We start from the raw sequence: 16627 nt of genomic DNA, 5'->3' as shown, positions 1-16627 counted from the left end.
ACCGACTTTCTTGACTGCAGAAACTGAATCTGTTTTGTTTACCACTGCATCTTGGTACCTAACGGAGTGCTTGGCGCACAGTGTTTGTGAGAGGGAAAAATGAGAGACTGGGCCACATCATCAGGACATCCGACCTCCACCAACCAGAACTTAAAAATCCTCCTAGCCATACCACAAGGCAGATCCGCGTCCTCGCTCCCCAAGCAAAGCTGGCCTCAACTGATCTGGAGCAAGGACGCCTCAGCTCAGTACGCCGCTCCCTCCCTCCCCTCTAGCCAGGGAATGGATGCCTACGTAACCTCGGCTTCATCCCTTCTTCAAAGGGGAATGAGGCAGCGGTAGAGCCACAGTGCGCATCGGCCACCACATACCTTAGACATCGAGGACGTGGCCATGGTCTTACTGACTCTGCGTATTCCAGATGCACTCGGGATTTCCCGCGCGCCCTCGCGGCTGCAGGGCAGAGGTTAGTGGCGAGCCACACGGCTCCTTGATTGGCTGGCATCACCCTCCGGGGCGGGTTTCCGGCGCGGGGAGGCGGGTCGTATAAGGAGGTGGGGCGAGGCCGGAACTGGCGGACTGCGGCGCACTTCCGTAGAGGTGGACATGGCGTGCGGCTTTCGCCGCGCTATTGCTTGCCAGGTATGGATCCCGGAGCGCGCAGAGGAGTCCCGGAGCGCGCAGAGGAGTCCCTGAGGAGCTAGGGACCCCAAAGGCCTTTCACCGCTGCGGGCCAGTCCTCAGTCAGCCGGAGGGTGGGTCCCACGGAATCCTGTTAGTTTCTACCACCTCCTCCCCCTTCTCTGGAGCTGGTGGAGCTTCAGAAGTCCTGTGGAGGGTCGGCTGGGATCAGTTTGTCTCGGTGAAAAGTAAACTTTGAAAGGTACCTGGTGCTTTCTTCTCTCCTTCCCACCCCACAGCTATGAATGCTTTACCTGGGTGGCGGCAAGTCATTAGACCATGATTAGACCCCATAGAAGTTAGTGTTCTTTACACTTTAGTGACATTGATGATGGATCCGGTCTGTTCTTCAGAAGGACCTCATTTTAAAGCTGCTTATTTCTCTTGCAGTCACTTAGGCAGCCTACCCTAGAATTATTTTTGGTAACGCCCAAAGATATAAGAGCTATCTGAGACTCAGTTTTTCTTGGTTCAGGGTCATATTTGAACAGCTCTGTTGTGAGGAAGGGCTTACAAAATTGCAATATAATTGCTTTGTTTTGTTTTTCCTTTTTGTGGAGAACGGGGTCTCGCCGTATTGCCCAGGCAGGCCTCAAACTCCTGGGCTCAAGCTGTCCTCCCTCCTCTGCTTCCCTAAGAGCCGGGATTACAGGCCTGAGCCACGGCGCTGGGCAAAATTGCAGTATAAATGTGGAATTAATCAAAAAGAATTTTTAAGACTCATTGGCCACCCTTGCAAGGAAACTTTCTATTGTGGTCTTGGCTAACCCATTTCCTTCTGATTAATGGATGTACTAGTGGACGTAATTAGCCTGGTGTATAATTTATCTTGGCTCATTTTTACAGTATTTCTAGACATTTGTGGGGAAATCCCTCTGCCTTGTCTTTATGTTTATAGATGTACTGCCCTTGTCCGGTGATAATTCGCCAAATATCACCAACATGACATTTTGTTAAGACAGCTGAATTTATTGCTCACTGGGATAAGGAAGAACACCACTGAGAGCTTTGGTAGTGTATTAAACTGGGAAAGCAAGGTCAGATTTTACTGATGGGTATGGCTTAAGGCTGGTCTTTCAGAGGGAGAGGGTAGGAGGGTGTTGGAGGAAGATGGCTTGATTAGGGTTGGACTCTGATCTGATACAGCGGTTTAAGATTGGTAGGAAAAGCAACGAGTGCAAGAAGCCTTAAGGCATAAACTATTGAGGTTTTCTATTGGAAGAACTAATAGGCCTGGCATGTGGTTCATGCCTGTAATCCCAGCACTTTGGGAGGCCGAGGTGGGAGGATGGCTTGAGCCCAGGAGGTCGAGACCAGCGTGGACAACATAGGTAGACCCCGTCTCAACAAAATTTTTTTTAAAAAGTAGCCAGGCATGATGGTGCACCTCTGTAGTCCTAGCTGCTTGAAAGGCTGAGTCTGGAGGATCACTTGGACGGACCCACGAGTTTGAAGCTACAGTGAGCTATGATTGTGCCACTGCACTCCAGGGTGGGTGACAGAGCGAGACCCTGTAAACAAAAAATAAAAATAAAAAACGTGAAAAGCTAATAGATTTCTCATGAAGTTCTTATAATGAATGATTAAGTTATTTGGGCAGAAGTCTTCTAGAACAGTAAAGTTATGCTAATGAAGACAAAAAAATAATAAATTCATGTTAATGTAGACAGTAAACCATATCAGGGAAAGTAGTTTTGGACCTTAGTATCTAAGCTGTGTGTAAGGGTGGATGTTTTCCATTCTTAGCCCTTAAGTAAAGATAGTGCCATGATGAGAAACAAATTGTGTTTAGTTTTGCAAAGGCTGTGTTCTTTGTAAAGAATGTAAATTGGACCAGGCATGGTGGCTCACACTTGTAATCCCAGAACTTTGAGAGGCCGAGGTGGGAGGATCCCTTGAACTGAGACGTTCAAGACCAGCCTGGGCAACATAGGGAGACCCCCATCTCTATAAAAAAATAAAAAACAAAACTTAGGTGTAGTGGCACACACCTGTGGTCCCAGCTGCTTGGGAAGCTGAGGTGGGAGGATCGTTTGGGCCCAGGTGGCTGAAACTAGCAAGCTTTGATTGCACTGCTGCACTTCAGCCTGGGGTACAAAGTGAGTCCCTGTCTCAAAAAAAAGAAAAAGATAAGTTGGAGAAACAAGAACTAATATATTGAGTATATATTTGTGCTAGTTACTACACATTCACATTTAAGCTCATGGCAACCCTGTGATATAGAAGTATTAACCTTATTATATAATTGAGTCAGTTGAGATCCACAGAGATTAAATAACTTACCCAAAGCCACATCATCAATACATTGTAGAGCTGGTTTATGAACAGAACTCTAACTTTAAAATTAGATCTTTCCTATATACTGTGCTCTTTGTGAAAGCAAGAAGCACAGTCCAATCATTGAACAGAATCTAATGGATTTATACAGCAGTGTAAATTATGCAGATATATATGTATTTCTCTGAATATGGAGTCATTGGGGAATGATCTGAAACTTGAGGATAAATAATAATATTTTCAATACGTTAGGACATGGGGAAAAAAGAGCAAAGAAAAAACATGTTCAGTACAGTTTGAGCATCCCTAAGCTGGAAATCTGAAATGCTCCAAAATTTGAAACTTTTTGAGTGCTGACATGAGACTCAATGTTCATTGAGTTCATTGGAGCTCAATTGGAAATTGGAAATGTTCATTGGAGAATTCCAGATTTTCAGATTAGGAGCTGGGTATGGTGGCTCATGCCTATAACCCCAGCACTTGGAGAGACTGAGACAGGCAGATCACTTGAGCCCAAGAGTTCAAGACCAGCCTGGGAAACTAATTAGAAAATTAGTTGGGCATGGTGGCACCCTCCTGTAATCCCAGATACTTGGGAGGCTGAGGTGGAAGGATTACTTGAACCTGAGAGGTGGAGGTTGCAGTGAGCCAAGATTGTGCCGCTGAACTCCAGCGTGGGTGGTAAAGCAAGACCCTGTCTCAAAAAAAATAAATAAAAATAAATAAATAAATAACCAACCCCACAGATTTTCAGTTTAGGGATGCTCAACAGGTAAGTATAAAGCCAATATTCCAAAATCTGAAAAAATTCAAAAGTTGAAACACTTGTGGTCCCGAGGATACCCAGCCTGTATTTAATACCTTTGCGAATGAGCATCGTTTTGCCATAATAGTTTAGGAATGAAGGAATGTGTAACGTGCAATGGCAAATGCATTTAGCTAACTTTGATTAATTAGTTGACAGTTTTCAAAGCACTGTCATCAGTCCCAAGGCTAAAAGTGAACGGAAAATAGTTTCTGCCCTGAAATGGCCTCAGACATGCTTGGAAAGCGATGTAAACCGGTAATTGCATTGCAGCCTGTAATCACTGTATTAGAAGCATGTGCAAAGTGCCAAGGGAACTTGAAAGCTCTTAAGGGTCAAAGTTTTGTAGAAAGGTGATGTTAGGTCTCAGTTTTGAAAGGGATATGGGTAGGAGTGTGCCAAGTAAATAGAGTGAGAGCTTGGGGAGAGGTCAGGTATTGCAAGAGGAGGATGTGCATAGACACAGACATCTGGAAAGCATGATATGTACATAGAATCACAATATTTGGATGCCTTTCTTCAGCAGGTCCTGTTGATTTTATCTTTATATCTTGAATCCATCTACACTATTGCTGCTGCCTCCCCCTCTCCTTTCTCTATTCCACACCAAGCCCCCATTATCACCTATATTGACTGCTTACAACAGCCTTCTGATGGGATGTTTGTTTCCATTCTTGCCCTCCCTCCAGTTCATTCTCCATGTATCAAGAAAGGTGACATCTAAATTGTGAATCAAATCATATCACTTATCTTTCTTTGTTGCACGAGTCTCTACCAGAACCTTAACTTCTTCAACTTCCATTCATGCCCCATTCTATCATTTTTGTAGGAACCTAGCTACAATGTTAATTTGTTTTTCTAACATAGCAGGGTCTTTCCATTCCCATTGCGTAGATTATTCCTTGTGTCTAAAAGAAATGCATTTTATACTATCACTCTTTATGCACGATGAAAGTTTCATGAAACAATACTTATTTATACTGTATTCTGTCCTGTTTTATACGTATTTTTTAAGACTGGTGGTTGGGACTCAACAGAATTTATTTTTATTTTTATTTATTTATTTATTTTGAGATGGAGTCTTGCTCAGTCGCCCGGGCTAGAGTGCAATGGCGTGATCTCTGCTCACTGCAAGCTCCGCCTCCTGGGTTCACGCCATTCTCCCACCTCAGCCTCCCGAGTAGCTGGGACTACAGGTGCCCGCCACCACACCCGGCTAAATTTTTTTGTATTTTTAGTAGAGACAGGGTTTCACCGTGTTAGCCAGGATGGTCTCGATCTCCTGACCTCATGATCCACCCATCTCAGCCTCCCAAAGTGCCGGGACTACAGGCGTGAGCCACCGTGCCAGGCAAAGGAATTTATTTCTAACTGGCAACCTATAATTTGAAAAGTGTGTCCTCTAGTTCTCTTAGTCCCTTGTTTGCTTCTATGATGACAATAATAAGAGTAATTGTTTTGTTTTACTTGTTTTAGTGTCTGTTTTCTCTATAAGCTTCATGAAGACAGAACATGTCTTCTTCACTCTTATTTCCTCAGCACCAGCAAAGTGCCCGAAACATAAGTGTTTAATGTATATTTGAAGAATGAATACCTGAGTATCTCTGCTGTGATCTCATATAAAATATGCAGCTTCACTGAATGAGTTCATAATTTTAAATCTATGGAGATGACGTGGTGTGGTGGCTAAAGTAACTCCATCTTGGATGCTAATCTGCCATGTTGACTTTTGATTATCCCCAGTTCCAGGAATACCTGTAAGATTTCTATTTTATCTACTGTTCATAGTACTTAAGGGCAGGATTTTTATTTTATTTACTGTTTATAGTACTTAAGGACAGGATTTATAATTCTTGCCCTTAAGCAAATGATAGGCTATGACATAGCATTCTTGATTTTTTCTAAGGGGTTGACTTCGGTTGTCTTAGACATCCCTTCTGAAGCATGGTTACCCCTTCTCTATGGTATATACCATAGAGAAGCCCTGGGTCTTGGGGTAGATAACTGCACAAGGATTCATCATCTTGTCTCTTAGCTTCCTGAGATATGACTTCTGTTCATAAATCCATATTAAATGTTTCTTTCTGAGAAGCTGGGTTTGTCAGCTGCTTTCTTCAGTCTCTCAGCCTCCTCAGTCTTTTGAGGGTAGATTTGTATAGACCTGCTTACCATGGAGCACTTAATAATGGTGGGAAGGATTAGAATTCTAGCTTCACTATTTGTGTAACTAACTCTTGGCAAGTCAGCTGTAAGATGATGGTTTTGATTCCAAGTTTACAGGATTGCTGCAAGGATTAATAATGATGTTGAAGATTATAATAACTGCTATTTATGGGATACCTCACTTGTACGGTGCCGTATTTTGCTTTGCTTTACAGGGCTATTAATAAAATGTAATGAGATAAAGATAACAGAGTGCTTAATGTCAGGAGTTGCAAAGGGTCTGTGATTTTACTCTCTTAAGTTTCTACCACAGTTCCATGGATGGTAGCAGAAAACATCAGACCCCTGAATGAGGGAAAAGGAGTTTACTATTCATAGCAATAGCAGTAGCCACAGTATCAACATATTTTGTGTGTCAATTTCCCAAGTTCTTTTTCTTCCCATACCGCAATGTGAAGAGGGTCAGATAATACCTCTATATAAGCTGTGTACTGTGTTACAGGAGAGAAACCTTGAGTCTTTTATAATGGGCAGTAAGCATGCCTGCCCTTTGCTCTGGAGTGAGGAACCATCTTTATCTTACAAATCTGTATCCTTGAAAGATAGTCCAGAACAAAGGCGATTTGTGTCTTGTTTACATACGCAGAAATGTTGGAGTCCCATGAGGATTTGTCGCTCAACACTAAGCACAGTGGTATATTGTGCTTAGTGGTACACATACAATGTACAGTACTTGAAATTTTCATTTCATCATCTCAGTCATGCCATTGCTATTTGTATTGTATCCTTATTTTACAGAAAAGGACACTGAGATTCAGGAACATGAAAGGAATTACCTAAGGTCACTCAGCTATAAAATTCTGGAGTTGAACTACTAACCTAGCTATTTGCCTCAAAGCCAGAATTCTTTGTATTCTATATGTAGAGTTAAATTTGTAAAATGGCCAGTACGTGTCTGGCTCCGAAATAATGATGGAATGTAGATTTGTCTCCCTTTCTTACTTGCTTTTCATTTTGCTCATTAAACTTAAATTCAGCTGGTTCTGTTTTTTTTTTTTGAGACGCAGTTTTGTTCTTGTTGCCCAGGCTGGAGTGCAATGGCACAATCTCGGCTCACCGCAACCTCCACCTCCCGGGTTCAAGCGATTCTCCTGCCTCAGCCTCCCAGGTAGCTGGGATTATAGGTATATGCCACCACACCCGGCTAATTTTGTATTTTTAGTAGAGATGGGGTTTCTCCATTTTGGTCAGTCTGGTCTCAAACTCCCGACCTCAGGTGATCTGCATGCTTCGGCCTCGCAAAGTGCTGGGATTACAGGCAAGAGCCACCATTCCTGGCTCAGCTAGTTCATTTTAATTTTGTATACTTTTAATTTTGAAATAATTTCAGACTTATAAAAAGTTGTGATAATAGTACCAACAACTCCATATCCTCTTTATCTAGATTCAGCAGTTATTAACATTTTGCCACATTTCCTTCATCGTTCTGTATAATTTTTTCCTGTGTCATTTGAGAGTAGGTTTCATACATAATGCTCCTTTACCTCTTAATATGTAATTGTTTATTTCCTAAGAACAAGGCTTGTTTTACATGACCATAGTACAGTTACAGATTCATATAATATTGATAAAATGCTTTAACTTACAGTCCATATTCCAGTCTTGTTGATTTTTTTCCCATATAGGATCACAAATTGCATTTAGTTTCTTGTAACTGGTACATTTTAAGTAGCTTTACACTCTCGTTATTAACTTACATCTGCATAGCTTGATAGAGGAGCTACCCTGCTAATGGTGAGCAGGAAGACCGGCTTTCTTGACTCTGCTGATGAGTTTATTATCAAATTTCAGGTGTGGCCTCAAGAAGCAATTAAACTAGTTGTCCAATTGTTGTCATTTAGTCCTGAGGTGCAATATGTATGTTGGGCAGATATTCATCCACATTAAGGTAAACAGCAGGACTGACTGAATTATCTACGTTTGTACTGTTCTTTGCTTCCAATCTATTCTCACAGACCCACCAGCATTCCATTCTGCTTAGAAGCACAAGTTGTATAATAACCATACTACAGCAAAAAAAAAAAAACAAACCAAAAAAAAACTATCATCAGAGCAAACAGGCAACCTACAGAGTAGCATAGAATTTTCGCAATCTATCTGACAAAGGTCTAATATCCAGAACCTACAAGGAACTTAAAACAACCCCATTAAAAAGTGGGCAAAGGACATGAACAGACACTTCTCAGAAGAAGACATTTATGCGGCCACAAACATTCGAAAAAAAGCTCAACATCACTGATCGTTAGAGAACTGTAAATCAAAACCACAACGAGATACCATCTCATGCCAGTCAGAATGGTGATCATTAAAAAATCAAGAAACAACAGATGCTGGTGAGATTGTGGAGAAATAGGAACACTTTTACACTGTTGGTGGAAATGTAAATTAGTTCAGCCATTGTGGAAGACGGTGTCATGGTTCCTCAAATATCTAGTACCAGAAATACCATTTGGCCCAGCAATCCGATTGCAGGGTATATACCCAAAGGAATATAAATCATTCTGCTACAAAGATACATGCACGTGGATGTTCACTGCAGCACTATTCACAATAGCAAAGACATGGAATCAACCCAAATGCCCATCAATGATAGACTGGATAAAGAAAATGTGGTTGGTACATATACACCATGGAATACTGTGCAACCGTAAAAAGGAACGAGATCATGTCCTTTGCAGGGACATGAATGGAGCCAGAAACCATTATTCTCAGCAAACTAATGCAGGAACAGAAAACCAAACACTGCACATTGTCACTTGTAAGTGTGAGCTGAACAATGAGAACACATGGCCATGGGGAGGGGAAGAACACACACCAGCGTTTGTTGGGGGTGGGGTGGGAAGAGTGAGAGCTTTAGGAAAAATAGCTAATGCTTGTGGTGCTTAATACGTAGGTGATGGGTTGATAGGTGCAGCAAACCACCATGGCACACATTTGTCTATGTAACCTGCACATCCTGCACATGTACCCCGGAACTTAATTTTTAAAAAGAACCATGCTAAATTTATTATAGTCATAATTTGCCTTCCAAATTGTTTGGGATATTCTCTTCTAAGCCCCAAAGTTTTAATTCTTACTTTGTTTGCTTCTTGTTTGTGTCTTGAAACTAATGCAGACATGTTTCTGAGGAAAATTTCTGCAAATTTGGGAGGGCTTCTGCACTGGTCTTGGTGGCAAACCTACAGTGCCTGACTTGGTAGTGTTGGAGAATCAGAAGTGAGGAACAACTGGGGTAATTGCCTTTTTAGACTCATGGCCTATAGATTATGTTAATGTGGATAAAAATACAGAGCTAATCTTCATAAGATGATGTCAATTTTGCCACCTGAATGTCTGGTTGCTAAAGATATGGATCCCTTTTTCATTAGCAAAATTAGGTTTTTATGCAATTTTCACAGATTTTGATCCTGAACCTGGCAAGTTTAGCTCCTAGCTGAATTTAGTACCTATCTAGAGCCAGACTGAGAATATTTTTTGACTTTGTGCTCAGTTATCTGAGTACTAGCGGTAGGAATCATATTTGCCATTGTATCAGAAAAATAAATGGTTGAGGACTGCTGACAAGCTAATTGATTGATGTGCTTTCCTAGTGAATGCTCTGGAGCCAAAGATTCTATTATATTAGAATCTCTGATACTAGGTTCCTAAATCTAAAGTTTAGAATTGTGCTTGGTACATTGTAAGCACTCACTACATATTAGCCATTCTTATATTACATATTAGAATCTCTGATCTTAGGTTCTCAAACGAGATCTGGCAGTTGTGAATTTTCACTTGATATTCCCTTAAGTGCTTCCTCTTAAAAATAAGTAAGCAAATAAATAAATAAATAAAAGGCCAGGTGCAGTGGCCAATGTCTGTAATTTCAGCGCTTTGGGAGGCTGAGGTGGGAGGATTGCTTGAGTCCAGTTCGAGACCACCCTGGGCAATATACTGAGATATAGTGAGACTTCATCTCTACAAAAATCTAAAAGATAAAAAAAAGTCCTTTTTTTTTTTTTGAGACAGGGTTTCACTCTCAAATTCCTGACCTCAGGTAATCCACCCACCTCAACCTCCCAAAGTGCTGGAATTACAGGCGTGAGCAACTGCACCTGGCAAGAAGTGCTTCTTGCTTTCAACCTCAGATTTGCTCCTCATTCAATGTGTTGTTTAGTTTATTTCTCAAGGACTGTGCCTAATTTTGTGGATTTTATTTCTCTGTTAAAATTTTCAGGTTTACTGTCAGTCTTTTATTATTTGGTTCTCATTGTGTAACCTTTTTAGGATATTTTATTCTGTGAAACTTTTATTACTTTGAGGCCTAAAGAAGATAGTTATCAGTAGACCTTCTTTTCGCTTGTGCTAGTCCTAGATGAAGCCCAATGCCAGGTGAAACAGCCCTACCCGAAGGGAGCAAAAGAAAATAAACCCTGAAGCTAAGCAAACCCATTGGTCACATTCTGATCCAAGAAAGCTCCAAATCCAATCTCAGAGACAGTTGAAGAAAGTCGTATTACTCCCGGAATAATTCTAAACCTGTGAGAATACAAGTGAACTTAAAACCATGCTCCAAGCCTGGCGCGGTGGCTCGCACCTGTAATCCCAGCACTTTGGGAGGCAGAGGCGGGTGGATCACGAGGTCAAGAGATCAAGACCATCCAGCAACATGGCGAAACCCCGTCTCTACTAAAAATACAAAAATTAGCTGGGCATAGTGGGTGCCTGTAATCCCAGGCTGAGGCTGTGGTCCCAGGTACTCGGGAGGCTGAGACAGGAGAATCGCTTGAGCCCGGGAGGCGGAGTTTGCAGTGAGCAGAGATTGCATCACTGCACTCCAGCCTGGCGACAGAGCGAGACTCTGTCTCAAAAAAAAAAAAAAAAAAAAAAAAATGCTCTATGCTCGGTGGCTCTCAATTTGTTTTATTTTCTCTCTTTTTTTTTTTATGCTGCACCCATTTGAGAGAAAGATAAACCTCTAATTAAAAACATTCACTACTTTGGGCATTGTTAAAATGGGAGGCAACTGCTCTCTCCCTAAGCCATGGTTCTTAAACACTAGCTGCAGACTTGAATCACCTGAGAAGCATTTAAAACTGCTTAAGCCCAGGCCCTTTAGCCTGAGGTTGGGCATCGGCCTAGAAGTTATAAAAATTATCAGGTGATTCAGATGTTCATCCGGGCTTGATAACCACTACCGAACGGCTACCCAGGGGCAGAAAGGTGTGTAGTACAGTGGTCTCTCTGCACATTAGATCACCTGGGGAATGTTTTACATCCTTCTGCCCAGAGCCCACGTTGTACTAATTAAATCAAAATATTTGCACGTGGGAGCCAGGCGGGTTTTCCTGAAGATTTCCGGTGGTCATTCCCATATACGGCCAAGTATTGGAACTGCTGGTGTAGTGACTAAGAACATTGACCATGGAAGACTCAGGTTTAAATCCAGCTTCTCCTCTGATAGATTTTTAAGTTTTCTTCACCTCGTCTGTAAAATCTGGAAAATTATTTAGCTACCGTATAGATGTGTCATCAGGATGCAAGGTATTAATACATATGGAGTGCTGAGAATTGTGTTTGGTATATTGTATGTATTCAGTATCAGTAAATATTAGTCTTTTTTTTTTTTTTGAGACAGTCTCTCGCTCTGTCTCCAGGCTGGAGTGCAGTGGTGCGATCTCAGCTCACTGCAACCTCTGCCTCCCAGGTTCAAGTGATTCTCCTGCCTCAGCTTCCTGAGTAGCTGGGACTACAGGCACCAGCCACCACGCCTGGCTAATTTTTTGTGTTTTTAGTAGAGACAGGGTTTTGCCGTGTTGGCCAGGCTGGTCTTGATCTCCTGACCTCAGGTGATCTGCCTGCCTCGGCCTCCCAAAGTGCTGGGATTACAGGCGCAAGCCACTGCGTCCAGCCAATATTAGTCATTATTATGTTATTTTAGAATATCTCAGGGTGGGGTATTTTGAATACCTCTCCCCGCCTCACCACCATCCTAGGCTTAGCACCATGTGGAGTTAGTAAACAGTACGTGTCTGAGCCATACTGCTTAACATTCAACAGGAATTCCTTAAACGTACTTTTATGAAGTTGTGGTTTGGTAAGGGAAAAGTTCTCATTTTTGCAAAATAATGCCTGCTCATTTTAAATAATTAAGCAATACAAAAAGATGCAAAGAATTTCTTAAACTACCCCATAAATCATCAACACTGACTTTTATTTTTAGGTATATTTCTATGCAGATATACAGGCAGAAAAAAGGAAGGAAAATAGGAAGGAAAACTGGATAAATATGCTTTTTACAAAATCCAGGCTGTATTGTAATGAGTTTTTATTTTCAGAGTGTTATTTTTAAGTTTTACAATGGAAAAATGTCCAACATATTGAAAAGTAAAATAGTATTATTATTCCTCATGTGCTCATTACTGAAATGCTGTTTTGTTTTTATCATTTTTATTTTTAAATAGAGATGGTGGGGGGGTGGGTCTCGCTATGTTGCCCCAGGCTGGTCTCGAACTTCTGGCCTCAAGTGATCCTGCACCTCGACCTCCCAAAGTATTGGGATTACAGGCATGAGCCACCGCGCTTGGCCTGAAATGCTGTTTTAAATAAAAATGTTAAAAGTAGTTTTGTTTGAATTCAGTGAAAAACCAAAGTGCAGTTCAAAAAATTATTGATGTATTTCCTAAATGAGGTTTTTACAGTAAGAAAAGAAATTGTGAAAAACATTACAATTCGTAGTGTTTTTACAAAAAGATCTTCATGTTTCAAATTTAGACAGCATCACCGTCTACCATAAGGGATGAAGACATTGGCACTCTCACAAATGATATAATTTTCTTCCACCTTTACCAATTTGTGTTGGGTAACTTTCTCACTCGAAGTTTATAACATTTATAGTCTGTTTAGTAACCATATCTGCACAACCTCTACTGTTCATTTTATGTTGAACCAGATAAGATGCTTACCACCAATCTTTTTCCTGATATATGGCTTAATTGGCTGTATTTAAGAAATTATGACTTCTCAGAAAAAGTAATCCTAGAAATATCAAAAGGAGGCTTAATCTTTAGAAAATTACCATGTTTAGAAATAAGACTGAGTGCAGTGGCTCACACCTATAATCCCAGCACTTTGGGAGGCTAGGGCAGGATGATTGCTTGAACCCAGGAGTTTGAGACCAGCCTGGACAACAAGGGTGAGATATGCCGTCTCCACAAAAAAATACAAAAAATTAGCCAGGCATGGTGGTGTACACCTGTAGTCCCAGCTACTTAGGAGGCTGAGGTGGGAGGACTGATTGAGCCCAGGAGTTGGAGGCTGCAGTGAGCCATCATCATACCGCTGCATTCCAGCCTGGGCAACAAAGTGAGACCCTGTCTCAGAAAACAACAACAACAAAAGAGTCAAAATCTTTCTTTTAGAAATAAAGGAATAACACTGATTGTTTAGTTCTTATCTCACATTTTTTCTTCTGATACCATGGATGCAAATGCGTAGGTCAATCCCAGTGTAATTGTAAAATTTTCCAATCTTCCTGTGTTGCCAATTAATTCAAATTAAAAAACAACAACTGAGCAGGTAAAACACACTACTTTGCAACTTCTTTATCGAATGAATCTATTCCTATATAATATCACTGTTAAATTATCTGCTTTGACCAGATCATGATCTTTGTGATTTAATGTGACTACAAAGTAAAGTACATTTATTTCATTTCCCATGGAGTTTTCTTGATAGGGTGCTTTATTTTCAAAATTTAGCAACTTATCCAGCATACATCTGTGTTGAATTTTCTGTATATTTTCTTGATATAATTTATCTTGATATGTAGATTCAGTTTCTCTTTTTTAATTGAAATATGTTAATCATAGAAAAGAATATAGTTAATACTTATATGCCCCACACCCAGCTTCGAAAATAAAATATTACAAATACTTTTAAATTCCCGAGAGTACCCATCTCTGGCAAACTCTTACCTTACACAATAGGTAATGTCTATCTTGAAATTTGTGTTTATTATACCTGTGAATGTCACTCATTACCTATGAATGTATCTCTAAATAGTATTATTTTACAAGTTATTAAATTTTATATAAATTATATCAAAGTGTAATTATCTTTGTGCAGCTGCAGCTTGGATTTTTTTGTTTGACTCAATTTTTAAAGAAGACTTATCCAGCTGGGCGCATTGGCTCACGCCTGTAATCCCAGCACTTTGGGAGGCCGAGGCGGGTGGATCACTTGAGGTCAGGAGTTCGAGATTAGTCTGGCCAACATGGTGAAACCCTGTCTCTGCTAAAACTACAAAAATTAGCTGGGCATGGTGGGTGCCTGTAATCCCAGGCTGAAGCAGGAGAATTCCTTGAACCCAGGAGGCAGAGGTTGCAGTGAGTGATCACACCATTGCCCTCTAGCCTGGGTGACAAAAGCGAAACTCCATCTCAAAAAAAAAAAAAAAATTTATCCACAATGATGCATGGAGATCTAGTTCTTTGATTTTATTGCTGAGTGGTGTGCCATAGCAGTAGTGTACCACAATTTAGATTTGGTTCTTTATTTCGTGGAAGTTTTTCCCTTTATTGTTTATATTGTGCCCTGTCTCCCATCACCTTGGTCACACCTCTGATTCCAGCTGCCACAGTTGTAAATACAGGTTTACAACTATTTACACAGGTGTAAACAGTTTTGTGTGTGCTTCCATTCACTTATTGCTAGTCGCACCTCATCCTCTCTGGAGCCTGCTGGTCCCAGCACATACATAGCTCCAGTGTGGTGGAATTATTTTGGATAGACAATTCTGGTAGACACTATGTATGTATTTTACAAGGTACCATGGAAATTAAGCCTCCATTGCTTATAGCAATGACTTTGATGGCATAATCTTGTATTAAGTTTTCTTCCTTCCCTCTCTCTCATCACTTCTGCCCTCAGGAACCATCTCCCAAATAAACTACTTGCCTGCAAGTCTTTTTCTCAGGCCCTGCTTTTGAAGAAGCCAAAGTGTGTGTGTGTGTGTGTGTGTGTGTGTGTGTGTGTGCTTTCTATTTTTTACGGTTCATCTCTGTGGCTTCTGATAAGTGAGATCAAGTTAGGAGCCCTGCCAAATAAGGCTGCTCCATTCTGCTTCACAATCTATAGTATCTTTTCTTGGAGATCTCTTTTGAAGTTTATGGCTTTGAATTTTGTCTCTCTATCCTTATGACTGGTTGCTAGGGAAGCAGTCTACCTTCCTTCCTTCCTGTCTGCATGTTTGTTTGCTAGTCTTCATTCTTTTTGTATTTTAGGGACACCAGTTTTCCTAAGGTTGGATTATCTTTCTTCAATTCTGTTTATTTTTCTGATTACATTAATCTTTGTATTCTCTGATTAGTTCTTCTATGTCATAGTATTTTTTTCAATTATGACTATACTGTTATGTTTCTTAATTATTAGTTTTATGGTAAAAAGTTTGGTCACTAATTTTTAGACTCCTTATAAAATTCACTCCTGTTTTTTCATCTTGTCTTTTAGTTCTTGTTTATTTTATTCATATTCTCAGTAAGTTCCAAATCCTGAAGCATTTGTGAATAATGTTCTTCGTATTCATTGGGTTACATTTTTCTCCTGGGCAGAGTTCTTTGATCTGTTGTATGCTACATTTTTTCCAGCTGTCTATCTTCTGGTCTGTGCCTCCCTCCCTATTCTCTCTCTCCCTATTTTTGGTTATTTCAGTTTGATCACCTACTGGTGATGCTGTTCTTTTTCCTCTTGCTCATGCTTGACAGCTCTGCCCCAGCTTTCCATTTGTTTGCACATTGTGTGAATGACTTCTTCACTCCTCATGTCACGTTTGTTTTTGGCTTACCTCACCTTTGTGGTTGCAAAAATATAAACTCCTCCCCCTTTCCATTCCTCTTTTGTCTCTCTCTCTAGTAGGTCATGGTGACCTGTACACATTATTCCTCAACTCTGACATGGTATATTAAATTTTTGCAAACTAGCCCTGATATTTTTCTGTCTTCCTGTAAAAACTACTTCTCTGATTCTTACTGCTCACACAACACCGTATCAAGGTTTGCTTTCTGCAGTAGGAGAATGTATTGTGTTTTCATTGGAAAGGCCATTGGTGTGTTACCCTAGAATTTTTACTTTTGCTGGAAAGTGCTGGAATTCATTTCTGTCTTACTAATTGTTTCCCACAGCTTGGGCAGCATCTCTTAGTTGCAAGAGGGAAAAAATAATGGAATTTATTCAATTTGTTTTTCTCCAGATTTGGGGTGTTAATGAGAATTGTTAATTCATCTCTGACTTCTGATACATGAGGACTGAGTTAGCCTTGCCAAACAGGGCTGTTCCATTCTCCTGCAGAAGCTATTGTATTTTTACTTGACTATCAACTTTGAAGTTTGTGACTTTGAGCTCTTTCTGTCTTGTGTATTTGCTGCTGGAGAACCAACCTACCTACCTGTTTACTCTCTAATTACTTTCCTTCCTTTTCTTTTTGATGTTGGTTGAAGATGGGAGATTATGTGAAGAAGCTTTCATTTCACTACTTTATCCCGGAAGTCTTCTTGGGTTTTTTTTTGTGTTTTTTTAAATTGTGAAAAAATACACATAACGTAAAATTTACCATCTTAGCCATTTTTAAGTATACAGTTCAGTGGCATTAGGTACATTTACATT

At 40.5% G+C, this 16627-nt stretch overlaps 2 protein-coding genes across 30 annotated transcripts in view; one reads left to right on the top strand and one right to left on the bottom strand.

The window, feature by feature from the left end:
- Positions 1 to 766, bottom strand: part of ORC3 (origin recognition complex subunit 3) — a 75999-nt gene extending 75233 nt beyond the window's left edge. For 7 of the 20 annotated variants that reach the window (XM_009451622.5, XM_009451621.5, XM_054686825.2 and 4 more), the window contains exon 1: positions 372 to 518. In XM_009451622.5, the coding sequence (XP_009449897.1) occupies positions 372 to 395 (24 nt within the window). In that variant the 5' untranslated portion in view covers positions 396 to 518. Of the gene's footprint in view, positions 1 to 371 lie in introns of all 20 variants that reach the window. The other 13 variants (XM_063812526.1, XM_063812528.1, XM_063812524.1 and 10 more) reach the window with 8 other exon arrangements.
- Positions 525 to 16627, top strand: part of RARS2 (arginyl-tRNA synthetase 2, mitochondrial) — a 76210-nt gene continuing 60107 nt past the window's right edge. For 4 of the 10 annotated variants that reach the window (XR_010157471.1, XR_010157470.1, XM_054685481.2 and 1 more), the window contains exon 1: positions 533 to 642. Coding sequence is in view for 4 of the 10 variants with exons in the window: in XM_054685481.2 (XP_054541456.1) it covers positions 607 to 642 (36 nt within the window). In the remaining 6 variants the exon portion in view is untranslated. 10 annotated transcript variants of the gene reach the window in all.

Source organism: Pan troglodytes, chromosome 5 (assembly GCF_028858775.2).
Source record: "Pan troglodytes isolate AG18354 chromosome 5, NHGRI_mPanTro3-v2.0_pri, whole genome shotgun sequence".
NCBI classification, from domain to species: Eukaryota; Metazoa; Chordata; class Mammalia; order Primates; family Hominidae; genus Pan; species Pan troglodytes.
The sequence above is the reverse complement of the archived record's forward strand: the minus strand, read 5'-3'. Positions and strand labels throughout refer to the sequence as shown.